General features: G+C 40.0%; 1 protein-coding gene across 2 annotated transcripts in view; it reads right to left on the minus strand.

The window, feature by feature from the left end:
* Nmdmc (NAD-dependent methylenetetrahydrofolate dehydrogenase) overlaps positions 1-23,389 on the minus strand; it is a 61,085-nt gene that overhangs the window by 34,936 nt on the left and 2,760 nt on the right. The window contains exons 3-4 of one of the 2 annotated variants that reach the window (XM_075696735.1): positions 9,758-10,033; positions 6,086-6,181 (exon numbers count right to left, since the gene is read on the minus strand). In XM_075696735.1, coding sequence (XP_075552850.1) covers positions 6,086-6,181; positions 9,758-10,033 — 372 coding nt within the window. The remainder of the gene's footprint in view (positions 1-6,085; positions 6,182-9,757; positions 10,034-23,389) is intronic. The other variant, XM_075696743.1, reaches the window with a different exon arrangement.

A 23,389-nucleotide genomic window follows, 5' to 3' on the forward strand; every position in this document is an offset into this window, starting at 1 on the left:
ACTAGAGTAGATCAGACAGAGCAAGATAGTCTATCTAATAAGTTCCTTAATCAGTCATTGCCATTGCAGAATTGTCAGCAGGTGCATAGTCCAGCAAAGTGAAAACACCGTGTCAGATTTTGATCCAACCTTTTTTCTTAACCGTTGTTTTTGCATTCACTTTACCACATTTACAAAGGTTAATAACTGTTGGGGCACCTTTCTTGTTCCAAAGAACTTTAGACTTTTCACTTTGCGCTGACCTTTGACATGCGCCCACCTTCAGCTGCAGAGAATTAGACTGTCACTATAAGAGTGACTGATATTTGCTTTTGTTATTGTAGTGATATAATCATCCCTCATTCATGACAATAAATCACTGCACAGAGATATGAAGAGGCTGCAAATTTTTCCAAAATAAAGCTTTATTAGCCCACACCATGCTGCATTTTTCCAGTGTCCAAAGATTTGTACATACAGTTGAGTGAAAATATCTGCATCCCGAAGATTTCATACACTTGGCATCTCTGCAAGCAATATAGCTGCGATTTGGCAGGCTTCCGATATTATGACATTAGTGTGATTAACACTTTTGTGGGCTGATACTGATGAATTTATAAGTGTGCCACATATCTGGTGTCAAATCCTCCAAAACTTTACAAACCACTTCTTAACACTAAACACTGACAATGAAAAGCCCCCTTAATGGTTCCAGAAGAAATTCACAACCCAGGTTTTTGACAGACAAATGGTAAATTATTTTGCTGACACATTTATGCAATTTCTCAGGGGAAAAAAATCACAAAAAGTCCTCATCAGAATTTTAGAAAGAGCCACATCATGATAAAAAAGGATGCTTCTCAATATATTAATGAAATAGTGCCATAAAGCATTATTGCAAGAAACAACAAATCAAAACAGTAAGCTCTGGCAGATTTGAAAAAAAGACAAAGTTATGGCTATTGTCTTAGTAATTAGGATTTTCACCTCAACTAATGTGAACATGAACAAGTTGCGTGAACACATGCAATTATTTACACATTTTTTGTTGTTGTCATTATACTTTTCAGCATCTTCATTTTTAATTTGTCCTTCTATGTCCTTTTTTTACAACTTCTTTTATTCCAACTATCTCCCTTCTTAACTTTGTTACCCTATACCTTTTTCATGGCTGCAAAACAGTTCAGGTGCCCATAGAAAAGCAATACTACTACAATGACCATTGCCTTTCCCATTCTTTTTCTACAAGAGAAGAAGACAAAAGCAATAAACTGCTGCTGCGACTATTACTACTACTACCTACTACTACTACTACTACTACTACTACTACTACTACTACTACTACTACTACTACTACTACTAAGTACTACTACTGCCACTGCTTAAAAACTAACACAAAATAATATCAATTAATGTCTCACCCAACAAAAAAGTACACACAAAGTATACAAAAACTACAAAGCCAGAATATGTTTTTCCCTTTAAAGGTGAACGTAGTCCACAAATTTAAATATCCATTTGCAACATAAAACGCTAGAACTAAATATTGTTCCTTTTATGTTTTCATTTTCACTATGCAGCGACAATACCAGCAAAAATATTGGATAATTATTGTTCTTGTTTTCTTACGATAGGTCTTCGTGCCTTTTTGAGAGAGGGCCTGCTATGCCTCTCATAAGGCAGCAAAGCTCAAAGCAAAACAAATTCCATAAAATCTTGCAGGTATAATATGAATCCAAATGAAGGGCATGTTAGAGTGCAGCTCATAGGCGCCCATTCCTGGGGCGAGCTTCGGCACTGTCCTAAGGCATAACCATGCGAACAAGCACAGCGAAAGATGAGAGTGAACGCGAAGCGCAGGGGGGGGGGGGGGGTATGAAAAAATTGGAGAGAGCAGAGAAGCGCGAGGAGGAAGGCAAAGAGAAGGGTGCAGCGGAACCATCAGGTGGAAAGCAGAGGAGGGTATGGCAAAAGCGTGAGAAGAAAAGCATAGTGCCCTGCAAGACACTTGCGACGACCGCTACGAGATGATGCCAGAGGAGGGTGCTGTTGTCTGTTCACCGACGGCATGCGGCAAGCGGGTCACACGTTACCACATAAGGAAACAATGCGCTGCATGTGCGTCTGTCTGAGGTGGTTGCTTTGAATCGTGCCCACGTGTCATACATGAGCTGCCTGTCATGATCTCCCAATTAGCGACGCAGTCACGTCACACTTCGCTCCGTTTGCAACGTGCAACACAAGATAGATTGTCCGCTCCAGCCAATATATCATGAAATGAAAACACGTATAGAGTTGCGCTCAAATTTCACATTAAGGAGTGTCGTAATCACCAGTGAATTTTTTTGGGCTGTGAAATAGAAATTTGTTCAGATATAACACGAATGAAAAACACTGCAGATACTTTTTGTGTCATATTTTACAAAAAAACATGTATTACTAAAAACTTTGGCACTTGAATGTAATAAGATGGTCAAATTTGATGTGCTAAAATCCAGGACGACACCTAGGATTATATGAAGGTTTCACAGTATACATATAGCACATATGTAGTGTATCAGTGTGTCATCTTTGCATTCTGGTGTGCTGAATTTCCCAATGCCTAAAGTTTACACATGCGTAGTCTAGCACATGTAATCGAGAGTTCGACGGAAGCCCATCTGGTCTGGATGAGACATGACAAGGAAAGACATACACTGACCAAGTAAAACTTATTAAAAGACAAGACGTTTCGGCTTCTATATGGAAGCCTTGTTCCCAATGGGGCAAAAAAAGTTGAAGTGCCTGTTTAAATAGGTTTTAGCATGTGGTGCAAGCACCATGCCTAAGACGGGGGGAGGGTTCCTTCATTTAGATTGAGCGTGTGTTCTGTTGATTGTATCTCAAGAGACTCCAGGTATAGACGTGACTTCCAGTTTCTTTCCTGACCAATTAGACTAGACTTAATCCATTTAATATTGTGCTTAGTCATGGCTGCTTGTACGGCCGAAGCATTTGAAGCCACTCTTCTCTTATCCATATCGTTTTGATGTTGGCACAGCCGCTGTTTAAAGTTCCCTGTCTCCCCTACATAGACGCAATCGCAATCTGCACAGGGGATCTTGTAAACAATGCCAGGAAAGGCTTCCTTCGGCAGCTTGACCTTCCCACTATCGAGTGCGTGCCTCAGTTTGCACACAGGAACGTGAGCCACCTCAATGACATATTTACGCAACGTGCGTGATAAGGTCTCCCTTATCCCGGGCACGTAAGGAATGGAAGTGTATTTCTTCGGACGGGCACGGCCAGCTTGGGAAGGATTGAACAAATGGTGTTCCTCAGCATTCATGAACGCAGGGGAGTAACCGCTCGTCACAAGCTGTTTCCTGATTGTCTGCATGTCGGAATTTACGTCTTCAGGTTTCGTACAAATGCGGCTCGCACGGCCCAACCGGGAGGCAACGACTGACCTCTTGTGAGCGTCAGCGTGCACAGAAAAGCAATTCAGGTACCAGCCAGTGTGTGCACTCTTTCTGAAAGCGTTGAAAGAAAGCGCACCATTGCTTCTTTTCACTCATACATCCAAAAAAGGCAGTTCCCGGTCTGTGTCCATCTCAACCATGAAATGAATGAAATCCACTTGATTGTTTAGATGCGTGGTAAAAGCTTCCAAAGCGCAGCGCTTGATTATGCAAAAACAATCATTGACGTAGTGTAGAAAAATTCTTGGTGATGGGCTGAAAGAAGCAAGCGCGCAACTTTCTAGCCATTCCATTGTCAGATTCACAGCGGTCACCGAGACAGAGGCACCCATTGGTGTGCCGTGGACTTGCTTGTAGATGGCTTTACCGAAACATAAGTAGGTGTTGCCCAGGCAAAAACTGAGGAGACTCTTCAAGCCGGGGACATCAAATGGCGACCGTTCCGGTAAAGCCATATCGGCATAGAGTGCAGCAGAACATGCTTCCTCGGCCATGTCAGTGGGAATGGAAGTAAACAAAGACACAACATCAAACGAAACCATCACCTTGTCGTCGTCGAGGACGAGGTGACGTCATCTAGCACATACAAGGAAATAATGTGAAGAGCGCATGTAAGGAAGTTTATATGAAGACCTGTGCTCCTATGGCTTTCATTACAAACTCTGTGTGCATACAGGGTGTGTGTCAAGACCAGTGTCCTGTCAGCCCCAGTGCTACAGGAAGGGGTTAGCAGGCTTATTTCATGTGGAGCATGCAGAATATGCAAGCATGACTGTGATATAGACATGCAGCTGAAAAATAAATTTAGGTTCTCATACGTACCAGATACACGGAATGCCAGCGAGACTAGTGAGACTAGCGATATCAAAATAAGCTGAGCTGAAGAACTGAAATCAGTACAATTTAACACATTCTTGCAGTTCTTTAAAAAGATGGGCTGCAGTGATGCCAAATTATAGCAACTAAACTGTTCTTAAGTGGAGAAATATAGTTTTCACCTATTAGCGTGGATTAAAATACTTCTATAAAACTCATATCACGCAGGTGCATAATTTTGGGGGCACATGGCATCGAACAGTGAATTCTCTGTTATATTTAAATATTTTTAGACAGTCTGTAGATTGTGAAGCCCCTGTCGAAGTCAGATTCAGACCAGGCATTGTATATGGTAAGGGTCTATTTCATCTTCATTTATTTTCACCCTTGGTCATTGGCTAGGCCACTCCCACATTGCCATTATCACTAGGATTGGCCAGTCAGTACAGAGAATGGTAAAAAAAAAAGAATGGAACGCTAAATGAAATGTTACAAATTTTGGCCCCATATTAAGCCAAGCATTTTTGGTCTATTGCAAAATACTGCACTGTATGCAATTGTATAACATAAAGTGGTATTGCATTGCATGCTACTGCATAATATTGAGCTGTACAGCTAGTTCAATACTATGCAGCTAGAAAAAGTAAGTCAGAGGCAATGAAGTTTGTTTATTTTTAACATGCCTCTGTAAACAAACGTAATCATTTCGTTATTTGTTTTTATGTCATGCCTTTAAGAATGTCAATGAGAATGCCCCATTATTAACAGCTTGAATATTACAAGTAATTTAATAACAGCATTCTTAATTATTGCAACTATATTCTATACTGAGTAGTTATCTATGTTTATTAGAGGCATGCAAGTAATCAGAATTACGAATATGAATTGAACAGTCTATACTATTCAATCTATATTTAATTTGATAACTTCAAATTTGAAGTTGTAGAATATTTGCATCTGTCCAAATATAAGGGTTAAATAACAACACTTATTAGAGTCCACAGGAAGAAAGTCAGATGCATGTGGTGACTGTCCTGAATGATTCTGTTGCAGGGTAGCTATAGCTATTGTGGAAGAACATCAGTTCCAGTATGAACACATGGAGTAGTTAACTTCTGCTCAAAAATTTCCATTCATTCAGTAACTATGTCTCTCCTTTGGCCAGCCTACGAATCGTTTTATCGATTAGGTGACACAACTTATTATTTTGACACTATTATCAGATTTCATAATTGCAATCGTCTCAATTCACCAGATACCATCACCTTTCAGTTTGTTATTTACAAGCTCCTCTGTTGTCCAGATGTCCAGTTTTTAAAGACATATATGTATCAAATAGTGCAAGTAAGCCATTTCTTTTTCTTTTTTTACCCGTGAAACTCTACGTGCCCTTAAAATTTCAGTGTGTTTAGAAATGAATAATATATATATATATATATATATATATATATATATATATATATATATATATATACACACACACACACACATACGGTATATATATCTTTTGTTCGATTCAATATTCGAAGGTAGTTTTTCTGTAATATTCGTATTCGATTTCATTAGTATATTTTGGTATTCAAGCACTCCCCTTAATCTTTATTTATTACCAATTTATAGCATGTTCATGCTCAAACAAGTTGTGGTAAAAAGAAACGCACTTCTTTTAAGGGAGCAGGTAAGAAAAAGCAGCTGCAAAACACTGGTGCTATTTGCTATAGTGACGTGTATAATGAAGCTACACCCCCATAGCTTTGTCTAAGATACCAGAAAGTTGATTTAAAATATCAGATGTGTTTGTGCTATAATTATTAAAGTCAGATACCTACCATAGTCTCTTGATGAGCCAAGCATAATGGAAAGAGGTAGTCCAACTATTGTTGAACGGCCACAAACTAGCACATGCTTGCCATAAGTACTCATGCCTGTAAGAAAAAGGAAAAAGCATTATTAACACTAGAAAATATATATTAAAACACTTTGCAGGACCGTTGGGGGTAATGCAAGTTCCATTATTTGACCTGCCTTTCGATTTCACTATATTCAAAAGCCCCAAAAGGTGCCTGTGCTTTCAAGCACTTACATTATTGAAATGTTGAGTCATTTATTTAACCCAAGTTTTCATGACTCATTGCAGTTTTATTGACAGAATTTTATTGTATAAGTAGAAAAGAAACAAAGTCACAAAATAACAGCAGAAAGCAATTACTGACATGAGTGTACATAAAGCAATCAGGACCTCTTGTGTGCATCTCTGACGGGGAAAGCAAGATAAATGATAAGCTACGAACTTAAATTGGATGGTGAACAGAATACGGGAATAATGTAGTTAATTGTTTTGATGATAACACAGTTATGCTTACGTAGGATCAGTTGAACTTCAGCTAGCAATACTTTTACACACACTATCTTTTAGCTCTTGGCTAGCTCTATACTTCTGGATGATTCACTGCCAACTTCTCACACTTAGCATTGCAAACATTAGGCTTGTATATGTGGACATTCCTTTTTCTGTTGCATTATGGGTATCCAAATATTGTGTGTTGTTCCACTATGGAGGAAGGAAAAGAACGAGAAGCACTGATGTTACTCTCCGTAGCGCCATGCCAAATCATATTTGTTTATGGGGAAAATTCTTCCCCCCTTAAATGCCTGCAGCCAAAAGCGCTTCCTCCATGCTTTCCAATCAATGCCAATAAAGGCTGCAAGTGTGGCAAGAGGGATTGGAGCTATCTGTCTCAGGTGCTTTGTTTACACCATGAGTAACTTCTCCGTCCACATCTGTACAATGATGAACTCACAGTGATCACCGAGGTAGCAACAAGAAACGCCACTCAGGGCACTAAGATAGCTGTAGCAACGTAACTTTGAGTAATAGAGAGCAGCCGGCTCCATTAGCAGCAATGAGACCATTGCTATTTGCTGCATGAATGACATATGACATCCACCACACTTTTCACAATGCATCTCAGATTGTTGGGGCCTCTTAGTTTTCCTTCCACCAAGAAGTCAGGCCTTTCTTATACAACTTAGGAAAACGTCAATTATGGATTTTTTTGTGTGTGTGTTACTCAAAATTTGACAAGTTTCAGTCATTTGTAACTGCAGCGAAATTTACTGTGCAGCATCACACGCTCCCCTATAGACTGTGGTTTGAGGTGGTGGGCAGCTGATCCTTTTAAAGGGGTCTTGAAACATTTTTCCAATTAAACATACAATAGACTCACTATTAAAGTTTGCCACTTTACGAATTCCCTCCTGCAAAAATTGTTCAAATCCTACAAGTAGAAGGGGAGTTAGATGTAGTAATCACACCTACGAGCGGCTTTCTCTCTCCTTTCATCTCCACTAGTGCGCTGGAAGCTAGAAAATGAAGGTGGTAAAAGGGCAAGGCTCCATCCAAAAGTTGAGCATGTCACCGGCGAGAGCACTTGTCGCAGCATCTATGCTATGCAGCATGCCGCTGCTATCTCGGAAGCCATAGAGCTATGCACAACTGTTGTGTGTAGACCAGCAATGCAAGGATGAAATGCTTTTTCTGTCTTTTTTGAAATAAAAGACAATTTTTACTGATTTACTTTAAAATGGGCAATAATAGCATTACTGAGAATGTTCTCACAATCATGAAAATAGCCAATAGTTGTTGCTGGGCTTCGTTGTTAGCAATGATGACATTGCAAAGACGACAGCAAGTGATTTTTCTTTGTTTTTGGAAGAGATTGTAAATTCCCTACTCTGTGCACTGCAATAATATTTGACTCACATGTTCACAGGAGCCTCTTTTACAGATCAGCAACATGTTATTACTACGTTCAAAAAGTGTTTCAGGGCCATTTGAATCTTGGCGATTTTCTTTTTGGGAAACTAAGCTCCAACCTGTGTGTTCAGCTTTAAAATATGCAGCATACATTAATATATTCATATAAAAATAACAACTTTCCTTCACTGACGGCTGCTGGTAACATCCTTAATTAAAATGATTAATTGGTGCGTTTGTTAACCCATTAGCAGGCTGTTCTCTATGCAATAGCTTTTCAAGTAAGGTGCGAACTTGTCAAGTGTCTAAATATTAAAAGACAAAACATAACGAATGGTCGCCCCTGACCAGATGACACTCCATACTTCAGGCCATATAGTATGACCTAAAGGTCAGTCATGCTCACGTTGCCAAATATGATTACCGTATTTATTCGAATTTAGGTCGACCTTTTCTTTTTAGAAATGTTACCAAAATTAGCCATCAATCTATACTCATGGCCACAGCATCTCAATCTATATTCGTGAACAAGTCTAGCAAAAGTGCTGAGCTAACGAAGTTCCTCCATCGCGCTCACCGTAAAGCCGGTCTGGAGATTACCTAGGCTGGCTTCAAGGAATCCTGCATATACAACGCACTCGATGGCGTTTAGGATGATGACATTCGGGGTGCCGAGGATACCTGCGAAGCATCTGATGAGGATGACTTCTCTGGCAGTTTCGACGAGCATGCCACCTGTGGCATCGACTATCGAGATTCAGTTGCAGAGCTTGCGGCAAATACAGGTGTGTCATGTTCAGGATTTTACAGCAAAGCTGTTTATGGCTAGGTTCTAGTAGATCTCATCTCCGTGGACACAGACCGACAATTTCTCATATGTGGGCTGATCCTGAAGATAGTTCAATACCGGGCCAACTCGCGGTAGAGGTGAAGCAGGCGTTAAGCATTCCCCATACGTGGGCCGATCCCGAAGATAGTGCAATTCCGGGCTGACCTGTGCCAGAGGTGCAGTTTACTACTAAGGGGCCCACATTCACAGCTTCGCTGGTCATCTTTCCTCAAAGCGTGGAAGGGCACTGAATTTTTTTATTTTTATAACAGGATATGGGTCGACCTATATTCATGTTAATATGGTAGATGCATAGTATTAAGAGCTACATTTTGATACAAAAGTATCCATCTGTAGCATCATTATGACAACAAAATTATAATGTGAAGTGTATGATTTATGCATCAAACCAGTGACAAGAACATTTTAAAAAATGACAACTTTTATGGCACAAGCTACCAGTGTATTATAAACACAGCTTCTTATGATATGACAAGGCTTCTTATGATATGACTAGTAAAAATCGGGCCCCTTGGTTAACCCCCTTTCTTCTCGTTTAATGCATTTATGAGTACCACATGAGCCTTTTTTCACCTTAACACTGGAAACTACAGGGTTCATGCTTTTCTTTGTACTAGTGAAAGACAAACTGCACAGTTACTTGAGTTAACTTGATGATACCATGCCGAAACAAACATTATAGCAAAATAGGAATCCATCTAAACCATGTAGGGAAATCAATCAGATGTTTCAACTTTTATTCATGGTGTGCCCAGCTATTTATTAGGTAAAAAATATTCGAAGTAGCAGCATAAAAGCTAGTTTTTTCACCTTCACCACAATGTGGAATATCAACGATTAGTGTGCCAAGATACCGCAATAAAAGCTTGTTACATTATGTCTACAAATGCTTACCAATGCGTTGAAGTATCTCAACTATAGCCAGTGGAGTGCACGGAGCAAGGGAAGCCATGTTTAAGCACAGCCTTCCCATTTGAAGGGCGTGAAAACCATCCACATCCTTAGATGGCAATACTGCATTACATATGACACTTTCTTCGATGTGAGATGGAAGTGGCAGTTGGACAAGAATGCCATCTACACTGGCAGAATTGTTTAGTCTTTGCACAACTTCAAGTAGTCCTGCTTGTGTGGTTGTAGAAGGGAGGTGTATGCAATCACCTCCTATTCCTGGATAGAAAAAGAAGAGGAGGGAAGAGAGACAATGAAGTGTTGCCTGCTTGTGCTTTTATGCTGCTTAATAAAGAAAACTTAATTTTGGTGCCAACATTTGCATCTTGGCGATAGAATGCATTTTCAAGTGTTAGCCAACTTCCCAAGACGATGCCATTTTAAATTGCTGATACATGGTGAATACATCCATGTACAACTACTGTAATATGGCATTTTGAATATTTAATATTTTTCTTGTTTTACCATGCCAATGAGGGTCCTCCCATGTCAGAGTATTTCAATAGCACAGGTGTGAAATTTATTACCCCAATGAATTCAGGTAAGTTTCTTAGTGCAATCCATAAACACTTGTGATATTCTCATCTAAAGTAAAATTTAAATTTTAGTTTGATTTAGATTCTTTTTTTTTTTTTTTGCTTTATTAAGTCTCGACCCCATTATTACACTATCAAACCACAACATCTTGACCCTGCATGCAATCATTCATTATATTGTATATTATTGCAATCAGGTTAAAACGTGCATGAAGAGCAATGCGGCTTCAGTCATGAAACATAAAGCTGGCTGCAGAGTGGAAATTGAAGCAGGTGTTTGAGTAGAATTTTTATTTTTACTACATCAGTAAACACCAGAATGCACAGTCCCATTTAATATGAGCTGCAAACTGGTGCCCATGGTAAAAGGGGCTCCAAGACCACATGGCAGTGCCAATTATATGAAAAATTGGAGAACTAGACACCGTTTCAGCACTGGCAATTTATTAAACCAACTTTCCATATGTTTATGCTGCCATTGGGTAGTCTTCGAGCCCCTTCATCCATGGGCACTGTGTTGCAGCTCATGTTGAACGCAACTGTAAATAGGTGGTGCAGGATGGTGGGATAAAATCTATGTTATGGTAGTTTGACTGGTATCACAAAGCAGACAATGCATGCCACTCAGCCCAGTACAGTGGACAGTGGTAGAAGACCACACAATGACCTACCTCATTGTGAAAAGCTGGCAGCGCACCGCCTAATGGCCTCTCCATCGTTCTCCATTTTCTGCTTCTCCACATTCAAGACCAAGCTAAGTATGATTCTCTGCTGTCAATTCTTTAAAAACATAATCCTTTTAAGATTCTCTCTCTTTATCCTGTTGAGTGCCCAGTGCACTCAGCTTTTGGCAGTACGGTCATGGTGTAGGAGCATGTGTCAGTATTGTGTGGTACCACTTGACTGCCACCTTCACTTTCCATGATTTAACCAACCTCTTGCTTCACATTCAAAGCCATGCTGTACTTTGTGCGCATTTTAAATGGTTGCATTAAAAGGTGACACAATCAATTATTTGCTTTGCTTTCAAGGAATTGAGGCTTCATAATTACTGGGCCAGACAAAAATTCTGTCAGTACTCTGTTAATCTGTGAATTATGAGATCTGGTAATAGTGCAGTACCATTTTATTTGTTCACTGTATCAGAGGACAGCCATAATAACTGAATGCCAATAGTGCAATCCGGAAATGGAAAACTATAAATCACTTAAAAATAATCCTTCAAGTACTTTAAGATCAAAGTAATGTCAATAAACATAGCCACTTACAAGCGCTAAGAAAAAAACCCCATGGATTAACTATGATTACATTACTCAGCCAGCACTCGAAGTAGTGGTACACCTTGAATTGCTTTTCTTCTAAGTGTAATTGAATTACAAAACCAACTTCTCATTTGATGCTTCAAATGATGTCTATAAACTGAAATGCTCTGTGGATATGTACTTCTGTGAATGTGCTGTCTCACATTGATTTTTGTTTTAAGGCGAAGCTTTCTTTGCCTCTTCGACTTTCTCACTGCTGCTGTGGCTGTCTTGCACGCAATGTTGGGGGTTGGCTCAGAGCGTGCATATACATGGAAGGAGAATGACAGAGAGGAAAGGCGATGCAAAAACTCATTTGGACCTTTCCAACACCTTGCATGTGCCTTTGGAGCTGCCTGGGTGTTGCCACCTTAGCCTCTTGACAGCTGTAGCAATCCGTGACCCCATGCAAATCCATTGCAGAAAAGCAGCGCTTACCTTTCTACTAACTTGCAAGACCAGAGGGGACGTAGATAGAATCGTATAGAGGAGAGGGGAGAGGGGGGAGGGGAGGCAGAGAAAAGGTAGAACCAACGCAGTCGCGAAACGAGTGAATCGAGTGGCAAGGCTGTTTCGTAGCTCCACTCTTCACTTACAGTTCCCATACAGGTGGAGAGGGTAGGTGAGGGAAACTATTATGTGAGAAGGCAAGGAAACACCACTACTATAGACAACAGCGGTTGCTGGCAAACTGAAGGTGTGGTTAATGAGAGCAGCGTTCCGGGCAAGTTGGTAATCCCTCAAGTGATATTGCGCAACAAAAAATGACACGGACGTAAGAGAAGAAGACACACCAAACGCAAACTTTCAACTAAGTTTATTGTACCACTGAATCGGTTTTATACATGTGAAGCAGTGTAGACTGTGCATGCACTTACATGAAAATGTAACTGCGCAATCGTGTAACACAGTTACGAATCTACACTGCTTCACATGCATGAAACCGATTCAGTGGTACAATAAACTTAGTTGAAAGTTTGCACTTGGTGTTCTTCTTCTCTTACGTCCGTGTCGTTTTTTTTGTTGCGCAATATCACTTGCGTGAAGGTGTGGTATGGTACAGTACATTTCTGCTATTTCTGAAAAATAAACACCGTGCAAATTTCTCAAGCAGACAACTAATGCCGGGTGTTCAGATGCAAAGCCGCATTAAAGCACCATAGGGTCCAGGCAACATTAAGGAAGCGGTCGCACATCTAATCAACACTTATGCGCCTGCTCCGGTAGCTTTGCAGCTATTGCATTGTTCGAGGCTGCGGGTTCAATCCTGACTGCAGCAGCCGCATTTCGCAGGGAGCAAGATTAAAGAAAAAAACGTTAGTACACTTAGATTTAGGTGCACGTTAAAGAACACCAGGGTGTCAATATTAATCTGGAGTCTGCCACTATGGCGTGCCTCATAATGCATTCGTTGTTTTGGCACGGACAGTCCCAAAATTCAATTAAAGTTTGACACTTCTGCCATGATGTGATGTGCCATGTGAGGCAATGATAATGCTCAACCTTCTTAGAAATTATCATCGATGACACATAACAACGCCTCAAGCAAACACGTCTCCCTGTGTGTTCTGTGTATTACGCAAGCAAACAGAAGTGGTGCCCACAAGGTAACGTTTAACATAAACTCCCCACTCTTGTGTTGGACTAAACGTTGAACAAATGAAACATTCCCTGTCAACATCAGCGCTGATTATCGTCAATCATAGCAAACAGCACAGAAAGCTTCACTTACATTGATTTTCACAGTGCATGGGATCTGCGTAATTTTTCTATATTTACTCTTATGTATAGTTTATTTCATGCTCATCATAAAAAGAACTCTTAGTAAAGGGTTAACAGTATGCATAAATAAAAAAATTGCTGGCTCTCCTGTAATCAAGAGCAGATGTAAGCATGAAATGGCTACTGACAAAGCAGATCGGTTGGAGTAATTACGAGAATCACAACCATCTCACAACCATCTCACAATATCACTGCAAGTTTCGTCTCAGCCAAACAGCCATCCACGGCAGGCTCGATGGTGCCGGACGCTGCCATTCCTGCCGTCGCTGCCGATGCGCCAGATGCACCGCAGAACTCAAAGACTACAGGCATTGAAAAGAGCACAAGCAACCCTGTCTTAGCGCCAAAAGATGACAATCAAGTATATAGTGCCCTGTATCTGCCTTCTGAACATTGCTATTCGAAATGACAAATAAAACTTCAGCATACTAGAAGTTACAGCTTGAATGATTTTGTGAACATACATTAGGAAGAACTCGAAAGCAATATTTTTCGTAACTTGTTTGGGCAGTAACTAGCGTATGTAATGCAGTCCTGTACAAAGGGTTGGGGGCCAAAGGCCGCATTTTATCAAGTTTTGAATGGTTGTCCGGATGATCTCATTTTTTTCTCGCAAAGATGGCCGGATGTTCTCGTTCCATTCTCATCTTGAGTGCCCGGATAACTGCTCAGGATTTTGGCTCAAGGTCTCTGAAGGTTGCCAACAATGGGAGCTAAAAGCATTTCACGATTAAAAAGGTATACCTCCATCTGTTTGTTGTAGAGGTGGAATGAACATAATATAGTGAGTGCTAAACAGTGCTACATAAACTCACAGATAAACATTACCAGTCTACATCTTTTATATTTCAAGATTCTGTGTTTTCTTCAATGCTCCCATTGTGAGTCAACAGGATAATATAGATGCAATGAAAATTTTTTACTACCCTCAAGTTTGCTTTAGCTGCTACTTTGATGCAGCTATGCCTCATGTATGTTTTTAAGTCGAGTGAACTCAAACTTTCACCACCCCACTGACAGGTTATTCAGGAAACCCTAAGTACATATTATTATTTTATTATTATTTAAGGATGGATGAATTAAAATTAAATTATGGGGTTTTACATGCCAAAACCACTTTGCGATTATGAGGCACGTCATAGCGGAGGACTCCGGATATTTCGACCACCTGGGGTTCTTTAATGTGCACCTAAATCTAAGTATACGGGTGTTTTCGCATTTTGTCCCAATCGAAACACGACCGCAGTGGCCGGGATTCGATCCCGCGAACTCGTGCTCAGCAGCCCAACACCATAGCCACTGAGCAACTACAGCGGGTGGCGAAATACTAGAAAAGAACATGAGCTTTAATCCCTTAAAATGTTCTTCCAACGACCCACTCATTTTTTATGAGGCAGAAGCAGCGAGTCAATATTAGCCAGTGGCGGAATAATTTGTCTATAGCGAAAAAAAGAAAACAGTACGAAAGTTGTAGCATGCATGCTTGTTCTTTGACTCTGAGAGAAAATAAAAATCCACGAAATCGTTGTCATCTTCTGCTATTCAAAGTTTCAATACAAATATCCAAAGTTTTCAATACAAATATGAATAGTTAGTGTGTAGTATTCGATTCATATTCAAAAAGGAATTATTTTATAATTTAGAATATTTGAAACTAACTACATATTTTGCAGCAACTGACTGTTTTAAGTCTAGTTACATCTAGTTCTCTGTCTGCTAAAAAAAATATCGCTAATTATCAGAAGTGTGATAACAACAAATGTTTTTGAAGCAATGCTCAAGTACGATGGGTAATGCAAGCTTTGTTTTCAGTTTTGCGGCGGAAGTCTACATGGCAACATGCGATTCTTGCACGTAGTCTGTCACTTTGTGTTTCTGGTAGTCTAGCGATGTAGCATTTTTTACCTTTTATGCTACAGCCAGTGAGGTTTTGTTTGCAACATGCCTTCTTACATGTGTCCAGGTCATGCAAGGCTTTCAGTAGCTTTCTTTCCGCCACAACTTGTGATCTTCATTTGGCCATTATTTATTTAGTGTTCTTGGAAAGCTATTCATACAACAGCCATTGTTTCTTGGAGAGCTTGTTTGCATCCAGGCTCCAATATTGGTGAGGCACTATTCCTGCAGTTTTTCTAATTGCAAATGGCAATCTTGTGTTTGAAACTAATTATTTGTCCCTGATAGTTTGCTTTTTTTTTTGCACTTGTTAGTACAGCCGTGGTATCTAATTATACTGAAATAAATATTTCTGCTGTAAACAAGTCTGCATTTGACTATTCAATATTCGATTTGATATTCTATACATATTATTTGCATTTAAAAAAGTTGATACTTGCCCACCTGTATTATTATTATTATTATTATTTTTTTTAGAAAGGGCAGGCACAGAATATCAGGTATTATCATGGACCAATAACAACTAAAGATATGCCAACTTTCAATCTGAGAGGATTATATGTAGGGATTGAATTTTTCGGCATGAATTTTTTTAAAATTTGGCATTTATTTTCATCAGAAAATTCATCACTTATTGGTACCTATTTCTTTGCAGTTCCGCCTTTTCGGCACTTGGGTTTGAAAAACTGCTCTCACGTATTTGTATTCGCAATGAAGCAGTAAAATTAGAAAGCTTTATTGTCATAAAGACAGTGAGACAGCTTAATCACAGTTGAATTTAAATATCTGCAGGGTATTGAAATAAATAAATAAATAAATAAATAAATAAATAAAAATGAATTCCTTTTTATATTCTCCATCCCTTCTTTGCTTGGCACCAGAGGGCACCTTGATACCCATCGGACTTGGACGCTCTGCGCTGAAAGCCTCCAGGGACTGAACCACTTCGTTCAATGAAGTGTCTCTATCTTTTTTCTCTCATAATCAATATCTTGCATGGCAAGTTGCACGGATTTCGTGCAGTTCTGTACATGCCAGGCGTCGACATATGTGCTTGGGGTGCGCAAGTTTAGCGCGCACTTAAATGTCTCGACGTTGGTATGTAAATGAAGATAGGGGCCCCTACAATTTGCTGCAGTCTTATTCTATCCACAACGACCAGTCAGCTTATGCCTTTTGAACTAGGCTCTCTGGTTGTGTGCTTACCCTATTGATCTCCCTAGATGGCATGAGCTGATGATGTGTATTGCAAGGGAGGCATTCTAGCAGCCGTTATTGTAAATATGTAAAGATTGCAAGTAGCCCGCTTTTCTTTTTCCCGATATTCTTCCTCTATTTTTATTCTGTTCACTTTCTAACTCGTTACCCTATTCCCCTGCTGGCGCATGTTCAGAATTACATGTCGGCCATCCGTTTCTTTCTTCTAACACCCACAAATAACAGTCGCTTTTTCCCACACCTAGACATGCAAGCTGATGTGAACACGCAGGAAAAGCGGGGATAAACGCACTTGTACATTCTCAAAGCTCTCTTATCTGATCCCCTTTCATTGTGACGTGGCAAGCAAAGCTCCTGTATTCCACAGAAAATCAGAGCGAAAGAGAAACAAAGGTCGAGAGGTTAGGATGATGCTGGCAGGTCTGAAAAAAGAAAACCTGCTTGGCCAGAGACACCACCATTAGCCATTTGGGTTTGGCCGCATGATGCGGACTCAGTTTGACCAGCTATGATGAATCCCTAGATTCTGCAGCGTTCGGTATAAACTGAATTGCTAATATTCGAATTGGCCGGTCCCTTTTGCCATTTATCGGTAAACAGACATTTATCAGTAAATACACATAACTCCAAACCCTAGTTATACGTTAAGTGCCTTGTCATGAGAAAAACGCTGTTGCATGCTGGAAATAAGGGTGCTAAGTTTTACTGAAGACAGTGAGGGTCCTAAGTCTAGTTCAGTGTCAACCCTGTTTCTTGTTTTCGATTTGATCTGAATGAAAGTGGAGCATGCCACTTCATCTGGATAGGCAGTCGATGTACACTGCCAGGTGCCTTGCTTGCCCTTTCTAAATATGATATTTTTCCATTACATGTCTCTATAACAGCCCTTGCAGCCCCACCATCAAGTTCTTCAAAAGGATCCCAAGGGTCCATGTATCACAGTGTGAGAAGCACTGTCTTAAAGGAGCATTGACATAAAATTTCTGTCATGCATTTCTGTCACACAAGCTATGAGTTATATAGTTTTTTAATGTGACATGCTAAGACATTTGGCCAATGGAGTGTGGATTTTTAGCACAGAATCTGCTGCTAATGGCTCATCTACATGTCATGAATACCAGGGGGGGCGCCGGTCACATGATATCGCTGACGTATGGGTCCGTGTAGCGCCATTGTGACCATCTTGCTGAAAGCTTCAGATGATGGGATAATAGGGGAGAGTAAGAGAGAAGGGCACCGAGCGTTATTAGAGAAGCAACAGCATAGGACCACGCTTTTGTATTGAATGTGGATAACTGTGGAGCGAAAGAGGAAAGAATGGCTGATGCAGCCTACGCCCAGCTTTCAACACAACAATAATTTTGTAGCTTGTTACCACTGCACCAAGCTCACTGCCACATCAGCACTTTTAACAATTTGTAGAGAGTGAATAGCCATAAACATTTTTGTGTCACTACTCCTTTAGGTGACCACTCACTGGCCCAGCATGTCCCAAAGTTATGATACTGACAGAAAAATGTCATTAACTTGTTTATTCAATAACTTTTCCAGTTGAAAGTCAGCACTTGCGTCTACATCTTCCTCCATATTAGTTTTTAGTGTGCTGTTGCTTATTTGCCAAGAAAAATGATGTCTCAAAATGATAGAAACAAATATGTAAGGGCTATAAGGTCTTTCGGGGTGACCGCGACAGAAGAGGTGGAGTGGTGGCCATTTTGTACAAATCATCAATACAACTTTTTAGTATGCCCGATGTGCAACATATTGAAGCTGTCTTTTGCAAAGCATACATCAACAAGCTCCATTTCATCCTTGGCGTTTTTATAGGCTTCCAAACTTTTCTGTTGCAGTACTTGAAAACTTAAGGGAATATATGTACTGCCATGTAAAATCGGATGACAGAATACTACTGGCAGGGGACTTTACATTTACCAAACATTGATTGGCACACCTGTTCATTGCATTCCGCTCACAGTGTTGATAACACAATCTTTGATATTGTATTCACGTTTGACTTACTGCAAATGGTAAATAATTGGTGGAAGAAGTAATCTTCTTCCACCAGTGGATTCATGATAGACGGCAAATGTGTAAGTGATCAGACTGTCGTTTGTTCTGCTTTTAAGAAATTCTTCCAGTCGGCATTTACCAAAGATGATGGTTGCCTTCCCAACTTTTCTATATCGCTTCCTGTTATATCTGACGTTATTTCTGAGAGTGTGGTGTCTTTAATTTGCTATTGAACGTTGATACTAAAAAGTTACCAGGACAAGCTAATGTACCAAATGCGTTTTTAAAGCGTTATGCGGAATGGTGTGCTAAGTACCTGTATGTCGTATTCACCAGATCTTTACACGATGGTTCCCTACCAGATGACTGGAGGACGGACGAAATCAAACCTTTACATAAATCTGGGAAAAAAGCACACATAAAGAATTACCGACCAGTATCTCTTACATCTACATCGAGCAAAATTTTTGAGCGTAAAATTCATAAAGATACATTAGGTTTCTTAGAAGAGCACAAGGTACTTACAGATGTCCAACATGGTTTCGACATAGGTTTTCTACATGTGCTCAATTAGTTGAGACTGTTCACCATCTCACACAGGCGATTAACGAAGGAAAGCAAACAGATATTGTGTTCATGGATTTTCGTAAAGCATTTGACCAAGGTGTCACACAACAAATTAATCCATAATTTAGGGTCATCATCATCATCAGCCTGGTTATGCCCACTGAAGGGCAAAAGCCTCTCCCATACTTCTCCAACTACCCCGGTCATGTATTAATTGTGGCCATGTTGCCCCTGCAAACTTCTTAATGTCATCCGCCCACCTAACTTTCTGCTGCCCCCTGCTACGCTTCTCTTCTCTTGGAATCCAGTCCCTAACCCTTAATGACCATCGGTTATCTTCCCTCCTCATTACATGTCCTGCCCATGCCCCCATTTCTTTTTCTTGATTTCAACTAAGATGTCGTTAACTCGCGTTCGTTCCCTCACCCAATCTGCTCTTTTCTTATCCCTTAACGTTACACCCATGATTCTTCTTTCCATAGCTCGTTGCGTCGTCCTCAATTTAAGTAGAACCCTTTTCGTAAGCCTCCAGGTTTCTGCCCCATACGCGAGTACTGGTAAGACAAAGCTGTTATACACTTTTCTCTTGAGGGATAGTGCCAACCTGCTGTTCATGATTTGAGAATGCCTGCCAAACGCACCCCAGCCCATTCTTATTCTTCTAGTTATTTCAGTCTCATAATCCGGATCCGTGGTCACTACCTGCCCTAAGTAGATGTATTCCCTTACCACTTCCAGTGCCTCGCTACCTATCGTAAACTGCTGTTCTCTTCCGAGACTGTTAAACATTACTTTAGATTTCTGCAAATTAATTTTCACACCCACCCTTCTGTTTTGTCTCTCTAGGTCAGTGAGCATGCATTGCAAATGGTCTCCTGAGTTACTAAGCAAGGCAATATCATCAGCGAATCGCAAGTTGCTAAGGTATTCTCCATCAACTTTTATCCCCAATTCTTCCCACTCCAGGTCTCTGAATACCTCCTGTAAACACGCTGTGAATAGCATTGGAGATATCGTATCTCCCTGTCTCATGCCTTTCTTTATTGGGATTTTGTTGCTTTCTTTATAGAGGACTATGGTGGCTGTGGAGCCGCTATAGATATCTTTCAGTATTTTTACATATGGCTCATCTACACCCTGATTCCGTAATGCCTTCATGACTGCTGAGGTTTCGACTGAATCAAATGCTTTTTCGTAATCAATGAAAGCTATTTATAAGGGTTGGTTATATTCCGCACATTTCTCTATCACCTGATTGATAGTGTGAATATGGTCTATTGTTGAGTAGCCTTTACGGAATCCTGCCTGGTCCTTTGGTTGACAGAAGTCTAAGGTGTTCCTAATTCTATCTACGATTACCTTAGTAAACACTTTGCAGGCAACAGACAGTAAGCTGATCAGTCTATAATTTTTCCGTCTTTGGCGTTGCCTTTCTTATGGATTAGGATTATGTTGGCATTCTTCCAAGATTCCGGTACGCTCGAGGTCATGAGGCATTGTGTATATAGGGTGGCCAGTCTTTCTAGAACAATGTTCCCACCAACCTTCAACAAATCTGCTGTTACCTGATCCTCCCCAGCTGCCTTCCTTCTTTGCATAGCTCCCAAGGCGGTCTTTACTTCTTCCGGCATTACTTGTGGGATTTAAAATTCCTCTAGACTATTCTCTCTCACATTATCGCCGTGGGTGCTACTGGTACAGTATAAATCTCTATAGAACTCCTCGGCCACTTGAACTATCTCATCCATATTAGTAATGATATTGCCGGCTTTGTCTCTTAACGCATACATCTGATTCTTGCCTATTCCTAGTTTCTTCTTCACTGCTTAGGCTTCCTCCGTTCCTGAGAGCATGTTCAATTCTATCCATATTATAGCTCCTTATGTCAGCTATCTTACGCTTGTTGATTAACTTAGAAAGTTCTGCCAGTTCTATTTTAGCTGTAGGGTTAGAGGCTTTCATACATTGGCGTTTCTTGATCAGATTTTTCATCTCCTGCGATAGCTTACTGGTATCCTGTCTAACGGAGTTACCAATGACTTCTATTGCACACTCCTTAATGATGCCCATAAGATTGTCGTTCATTGCTTCAAGGTATTATATAAAAAATGAACAGATACTTACTTGGATCAGAGCCTACCTTACTAAGACACCAATTCGTCACCTTAAACAATACTTTTTCTAACAATGCAGAGGTTGCGTCTGGAGTCCCCCAGGGATCCGTTTTGGGACCACTTTTATTTCTGTTATTTATTAATGACATAGTCGCAGAACTTTCAGTTTCTGTGAAACTTTATGCAGATGACTGTATTTGTATGAAAAGATATCTTCTGTTGATGATCAGGTGCGTCTAAATAATCACCTGGCAAAGGTCATTGCTTGGTACGAACAATGGCAAATGTCTATTAATTTTGAAAAAAAAACTGTTTTTGTGAGACTCACACATCAGAAGAAACCTCTTCAATCTGCATATAATGTTGACAACGTATCTCTATCAGAGGTACCTATGGGCCTATTTGGGCCTACGGATAACCAATCAGCTTTCCTGGACGAAGCACATAGATACTGTTATTGCAAATTCTTTGTATAAACTGTTTTTCTTGAGGCGCTCACTGAAATCATCTACGTCTAGTGTTCGTTTACTGGCGTACAATTCCTACATTTGTCCATTGTTGGAATATGCCGTAATTATTTGGGACCCATTCACTTTAACCAATATTTTAAAACTGGAATGTGTACAGCATAAGGTAGTTAGGTTTGTTTTTAATTCATACGGCTGTGCATCTGTTGGTCAGCTTGTAAGACGCAGTGGGTTACCCCCGTTGACTGTGCGCAACCGTATCTGCCGATTAAAGTTCCTCTTTCAACTTGTAAACGGCCATTATAAGGTTAACACTTCCAAGTTCTTTACTTACTAATCAGGTTATAACACGAGACGAAGGCATGCTTTATCAATAACCCCCATGAACGTATGGAATAACTGTTTCAAATATTATTTTTTTCCTAGGTCAAAAACAGACTGGAATAACCTTAATTCTGATATTGTTACCCAGAATTCTTTATCAAAGTTTCAGAATTGCTTGCAAATGTTATGAATTTGTGTGCATTATTTGCTTGTATGTTATGTATTCTTCACCTATGTTTGAAAAATGCCTGTATATCTGATGAATTCTGTATGTGTTTACATGCTTGCATATTTCTTCATATACCCACCCTGCTATGATCTGATTTCAGATCACAGTATCTATAAATAAATAAATAAATAAATAAATAAATAAATAAATAAATAAATAATAATGTTTTTATACCTTACATAAGAAATCAGAAGTTGCCACAGTGATACATGAAAGAACTACATAATTTAATAGAATGGTAAAACATTGTAATGAAATAGGTTACCATCCCACAATATGTCACATGAGCATGTATGCCTTGCAGCTAGTAAATGAGAAGAAAGGGGTTTAACCGAGGGGCCCGATTTTTATTAATCATATCTTAAGAAGCCAACAAACAAAGACACCAAAGACAACACTGGGGAAATCACTTTCCCCTGTGTTGTCCTTGGTGTCTTTGTTGGCTTCTTATGATATGCAGCTAGTCAGTATGCTGTTTTCCATCAAAAGTTATTTCTTAAATTGTACTGTGGCAGCCCTTATTATTATTTTTTTGTTTGTGTACCAATGCAGAGTTTTAGTAAAAAAGTGGCACTCACACACCATGTATTGTCACATTCCCTCTTACATGCATTCTTGTGTCCATTATGGTCTACGTGGTACTTAAGCTACTCGCACATTTTCCATGCGCCTCTTGTCCTTTCTCCCTTAGAGCACCCCAAAGGAGTGTTGCATACCATTTGCTTTCTCCTGTGTTGTCAGTTTTCTTAGGCCACCTGTCTCAGTAGTGCCATCCTTCTAAAACAGCACAGGTAGCTTGGATGCATTTTATTGAGTGATCATCCCCCGCCCCTCCTGACTCCCCCCCCGCCCTTGTTAAAAAAAAAAAAAGAGCTGCTTAATGAATTACATATTTTGTAGAAGCCTGTGACAAGTTGCAGACATATTTCAATCTCTTTATATCATTAAGCTAATGAAGCTTAATTTTCTTACCGCCAAAGATGCACTCAGTTTGTGTTGCATTGTTGCAATGTACTACTTATTGCATTTAGTTATCAGTGTTGTTGATGTCCATAAACATATAATCAAGGTACTGTGCTTAATGAAAAAATTTAGTTAGAACAAAATCAAAGAAACCGTTATTAGAGGACA

This window comes from Dermacentor variabilis, chromosome 1 (assembly GCF_050947875.1).
Source record: "Dermacentor variabilis isolate Ectoservices chromosome 1, ASM5094787v1, whole genome shotgun sequence".
NCBI lineage: Eukaryota > Metazoa > Arthropoda > Arachnida > Ixodida > Ixodidae > Dermacentor > Dermacentor variabilis.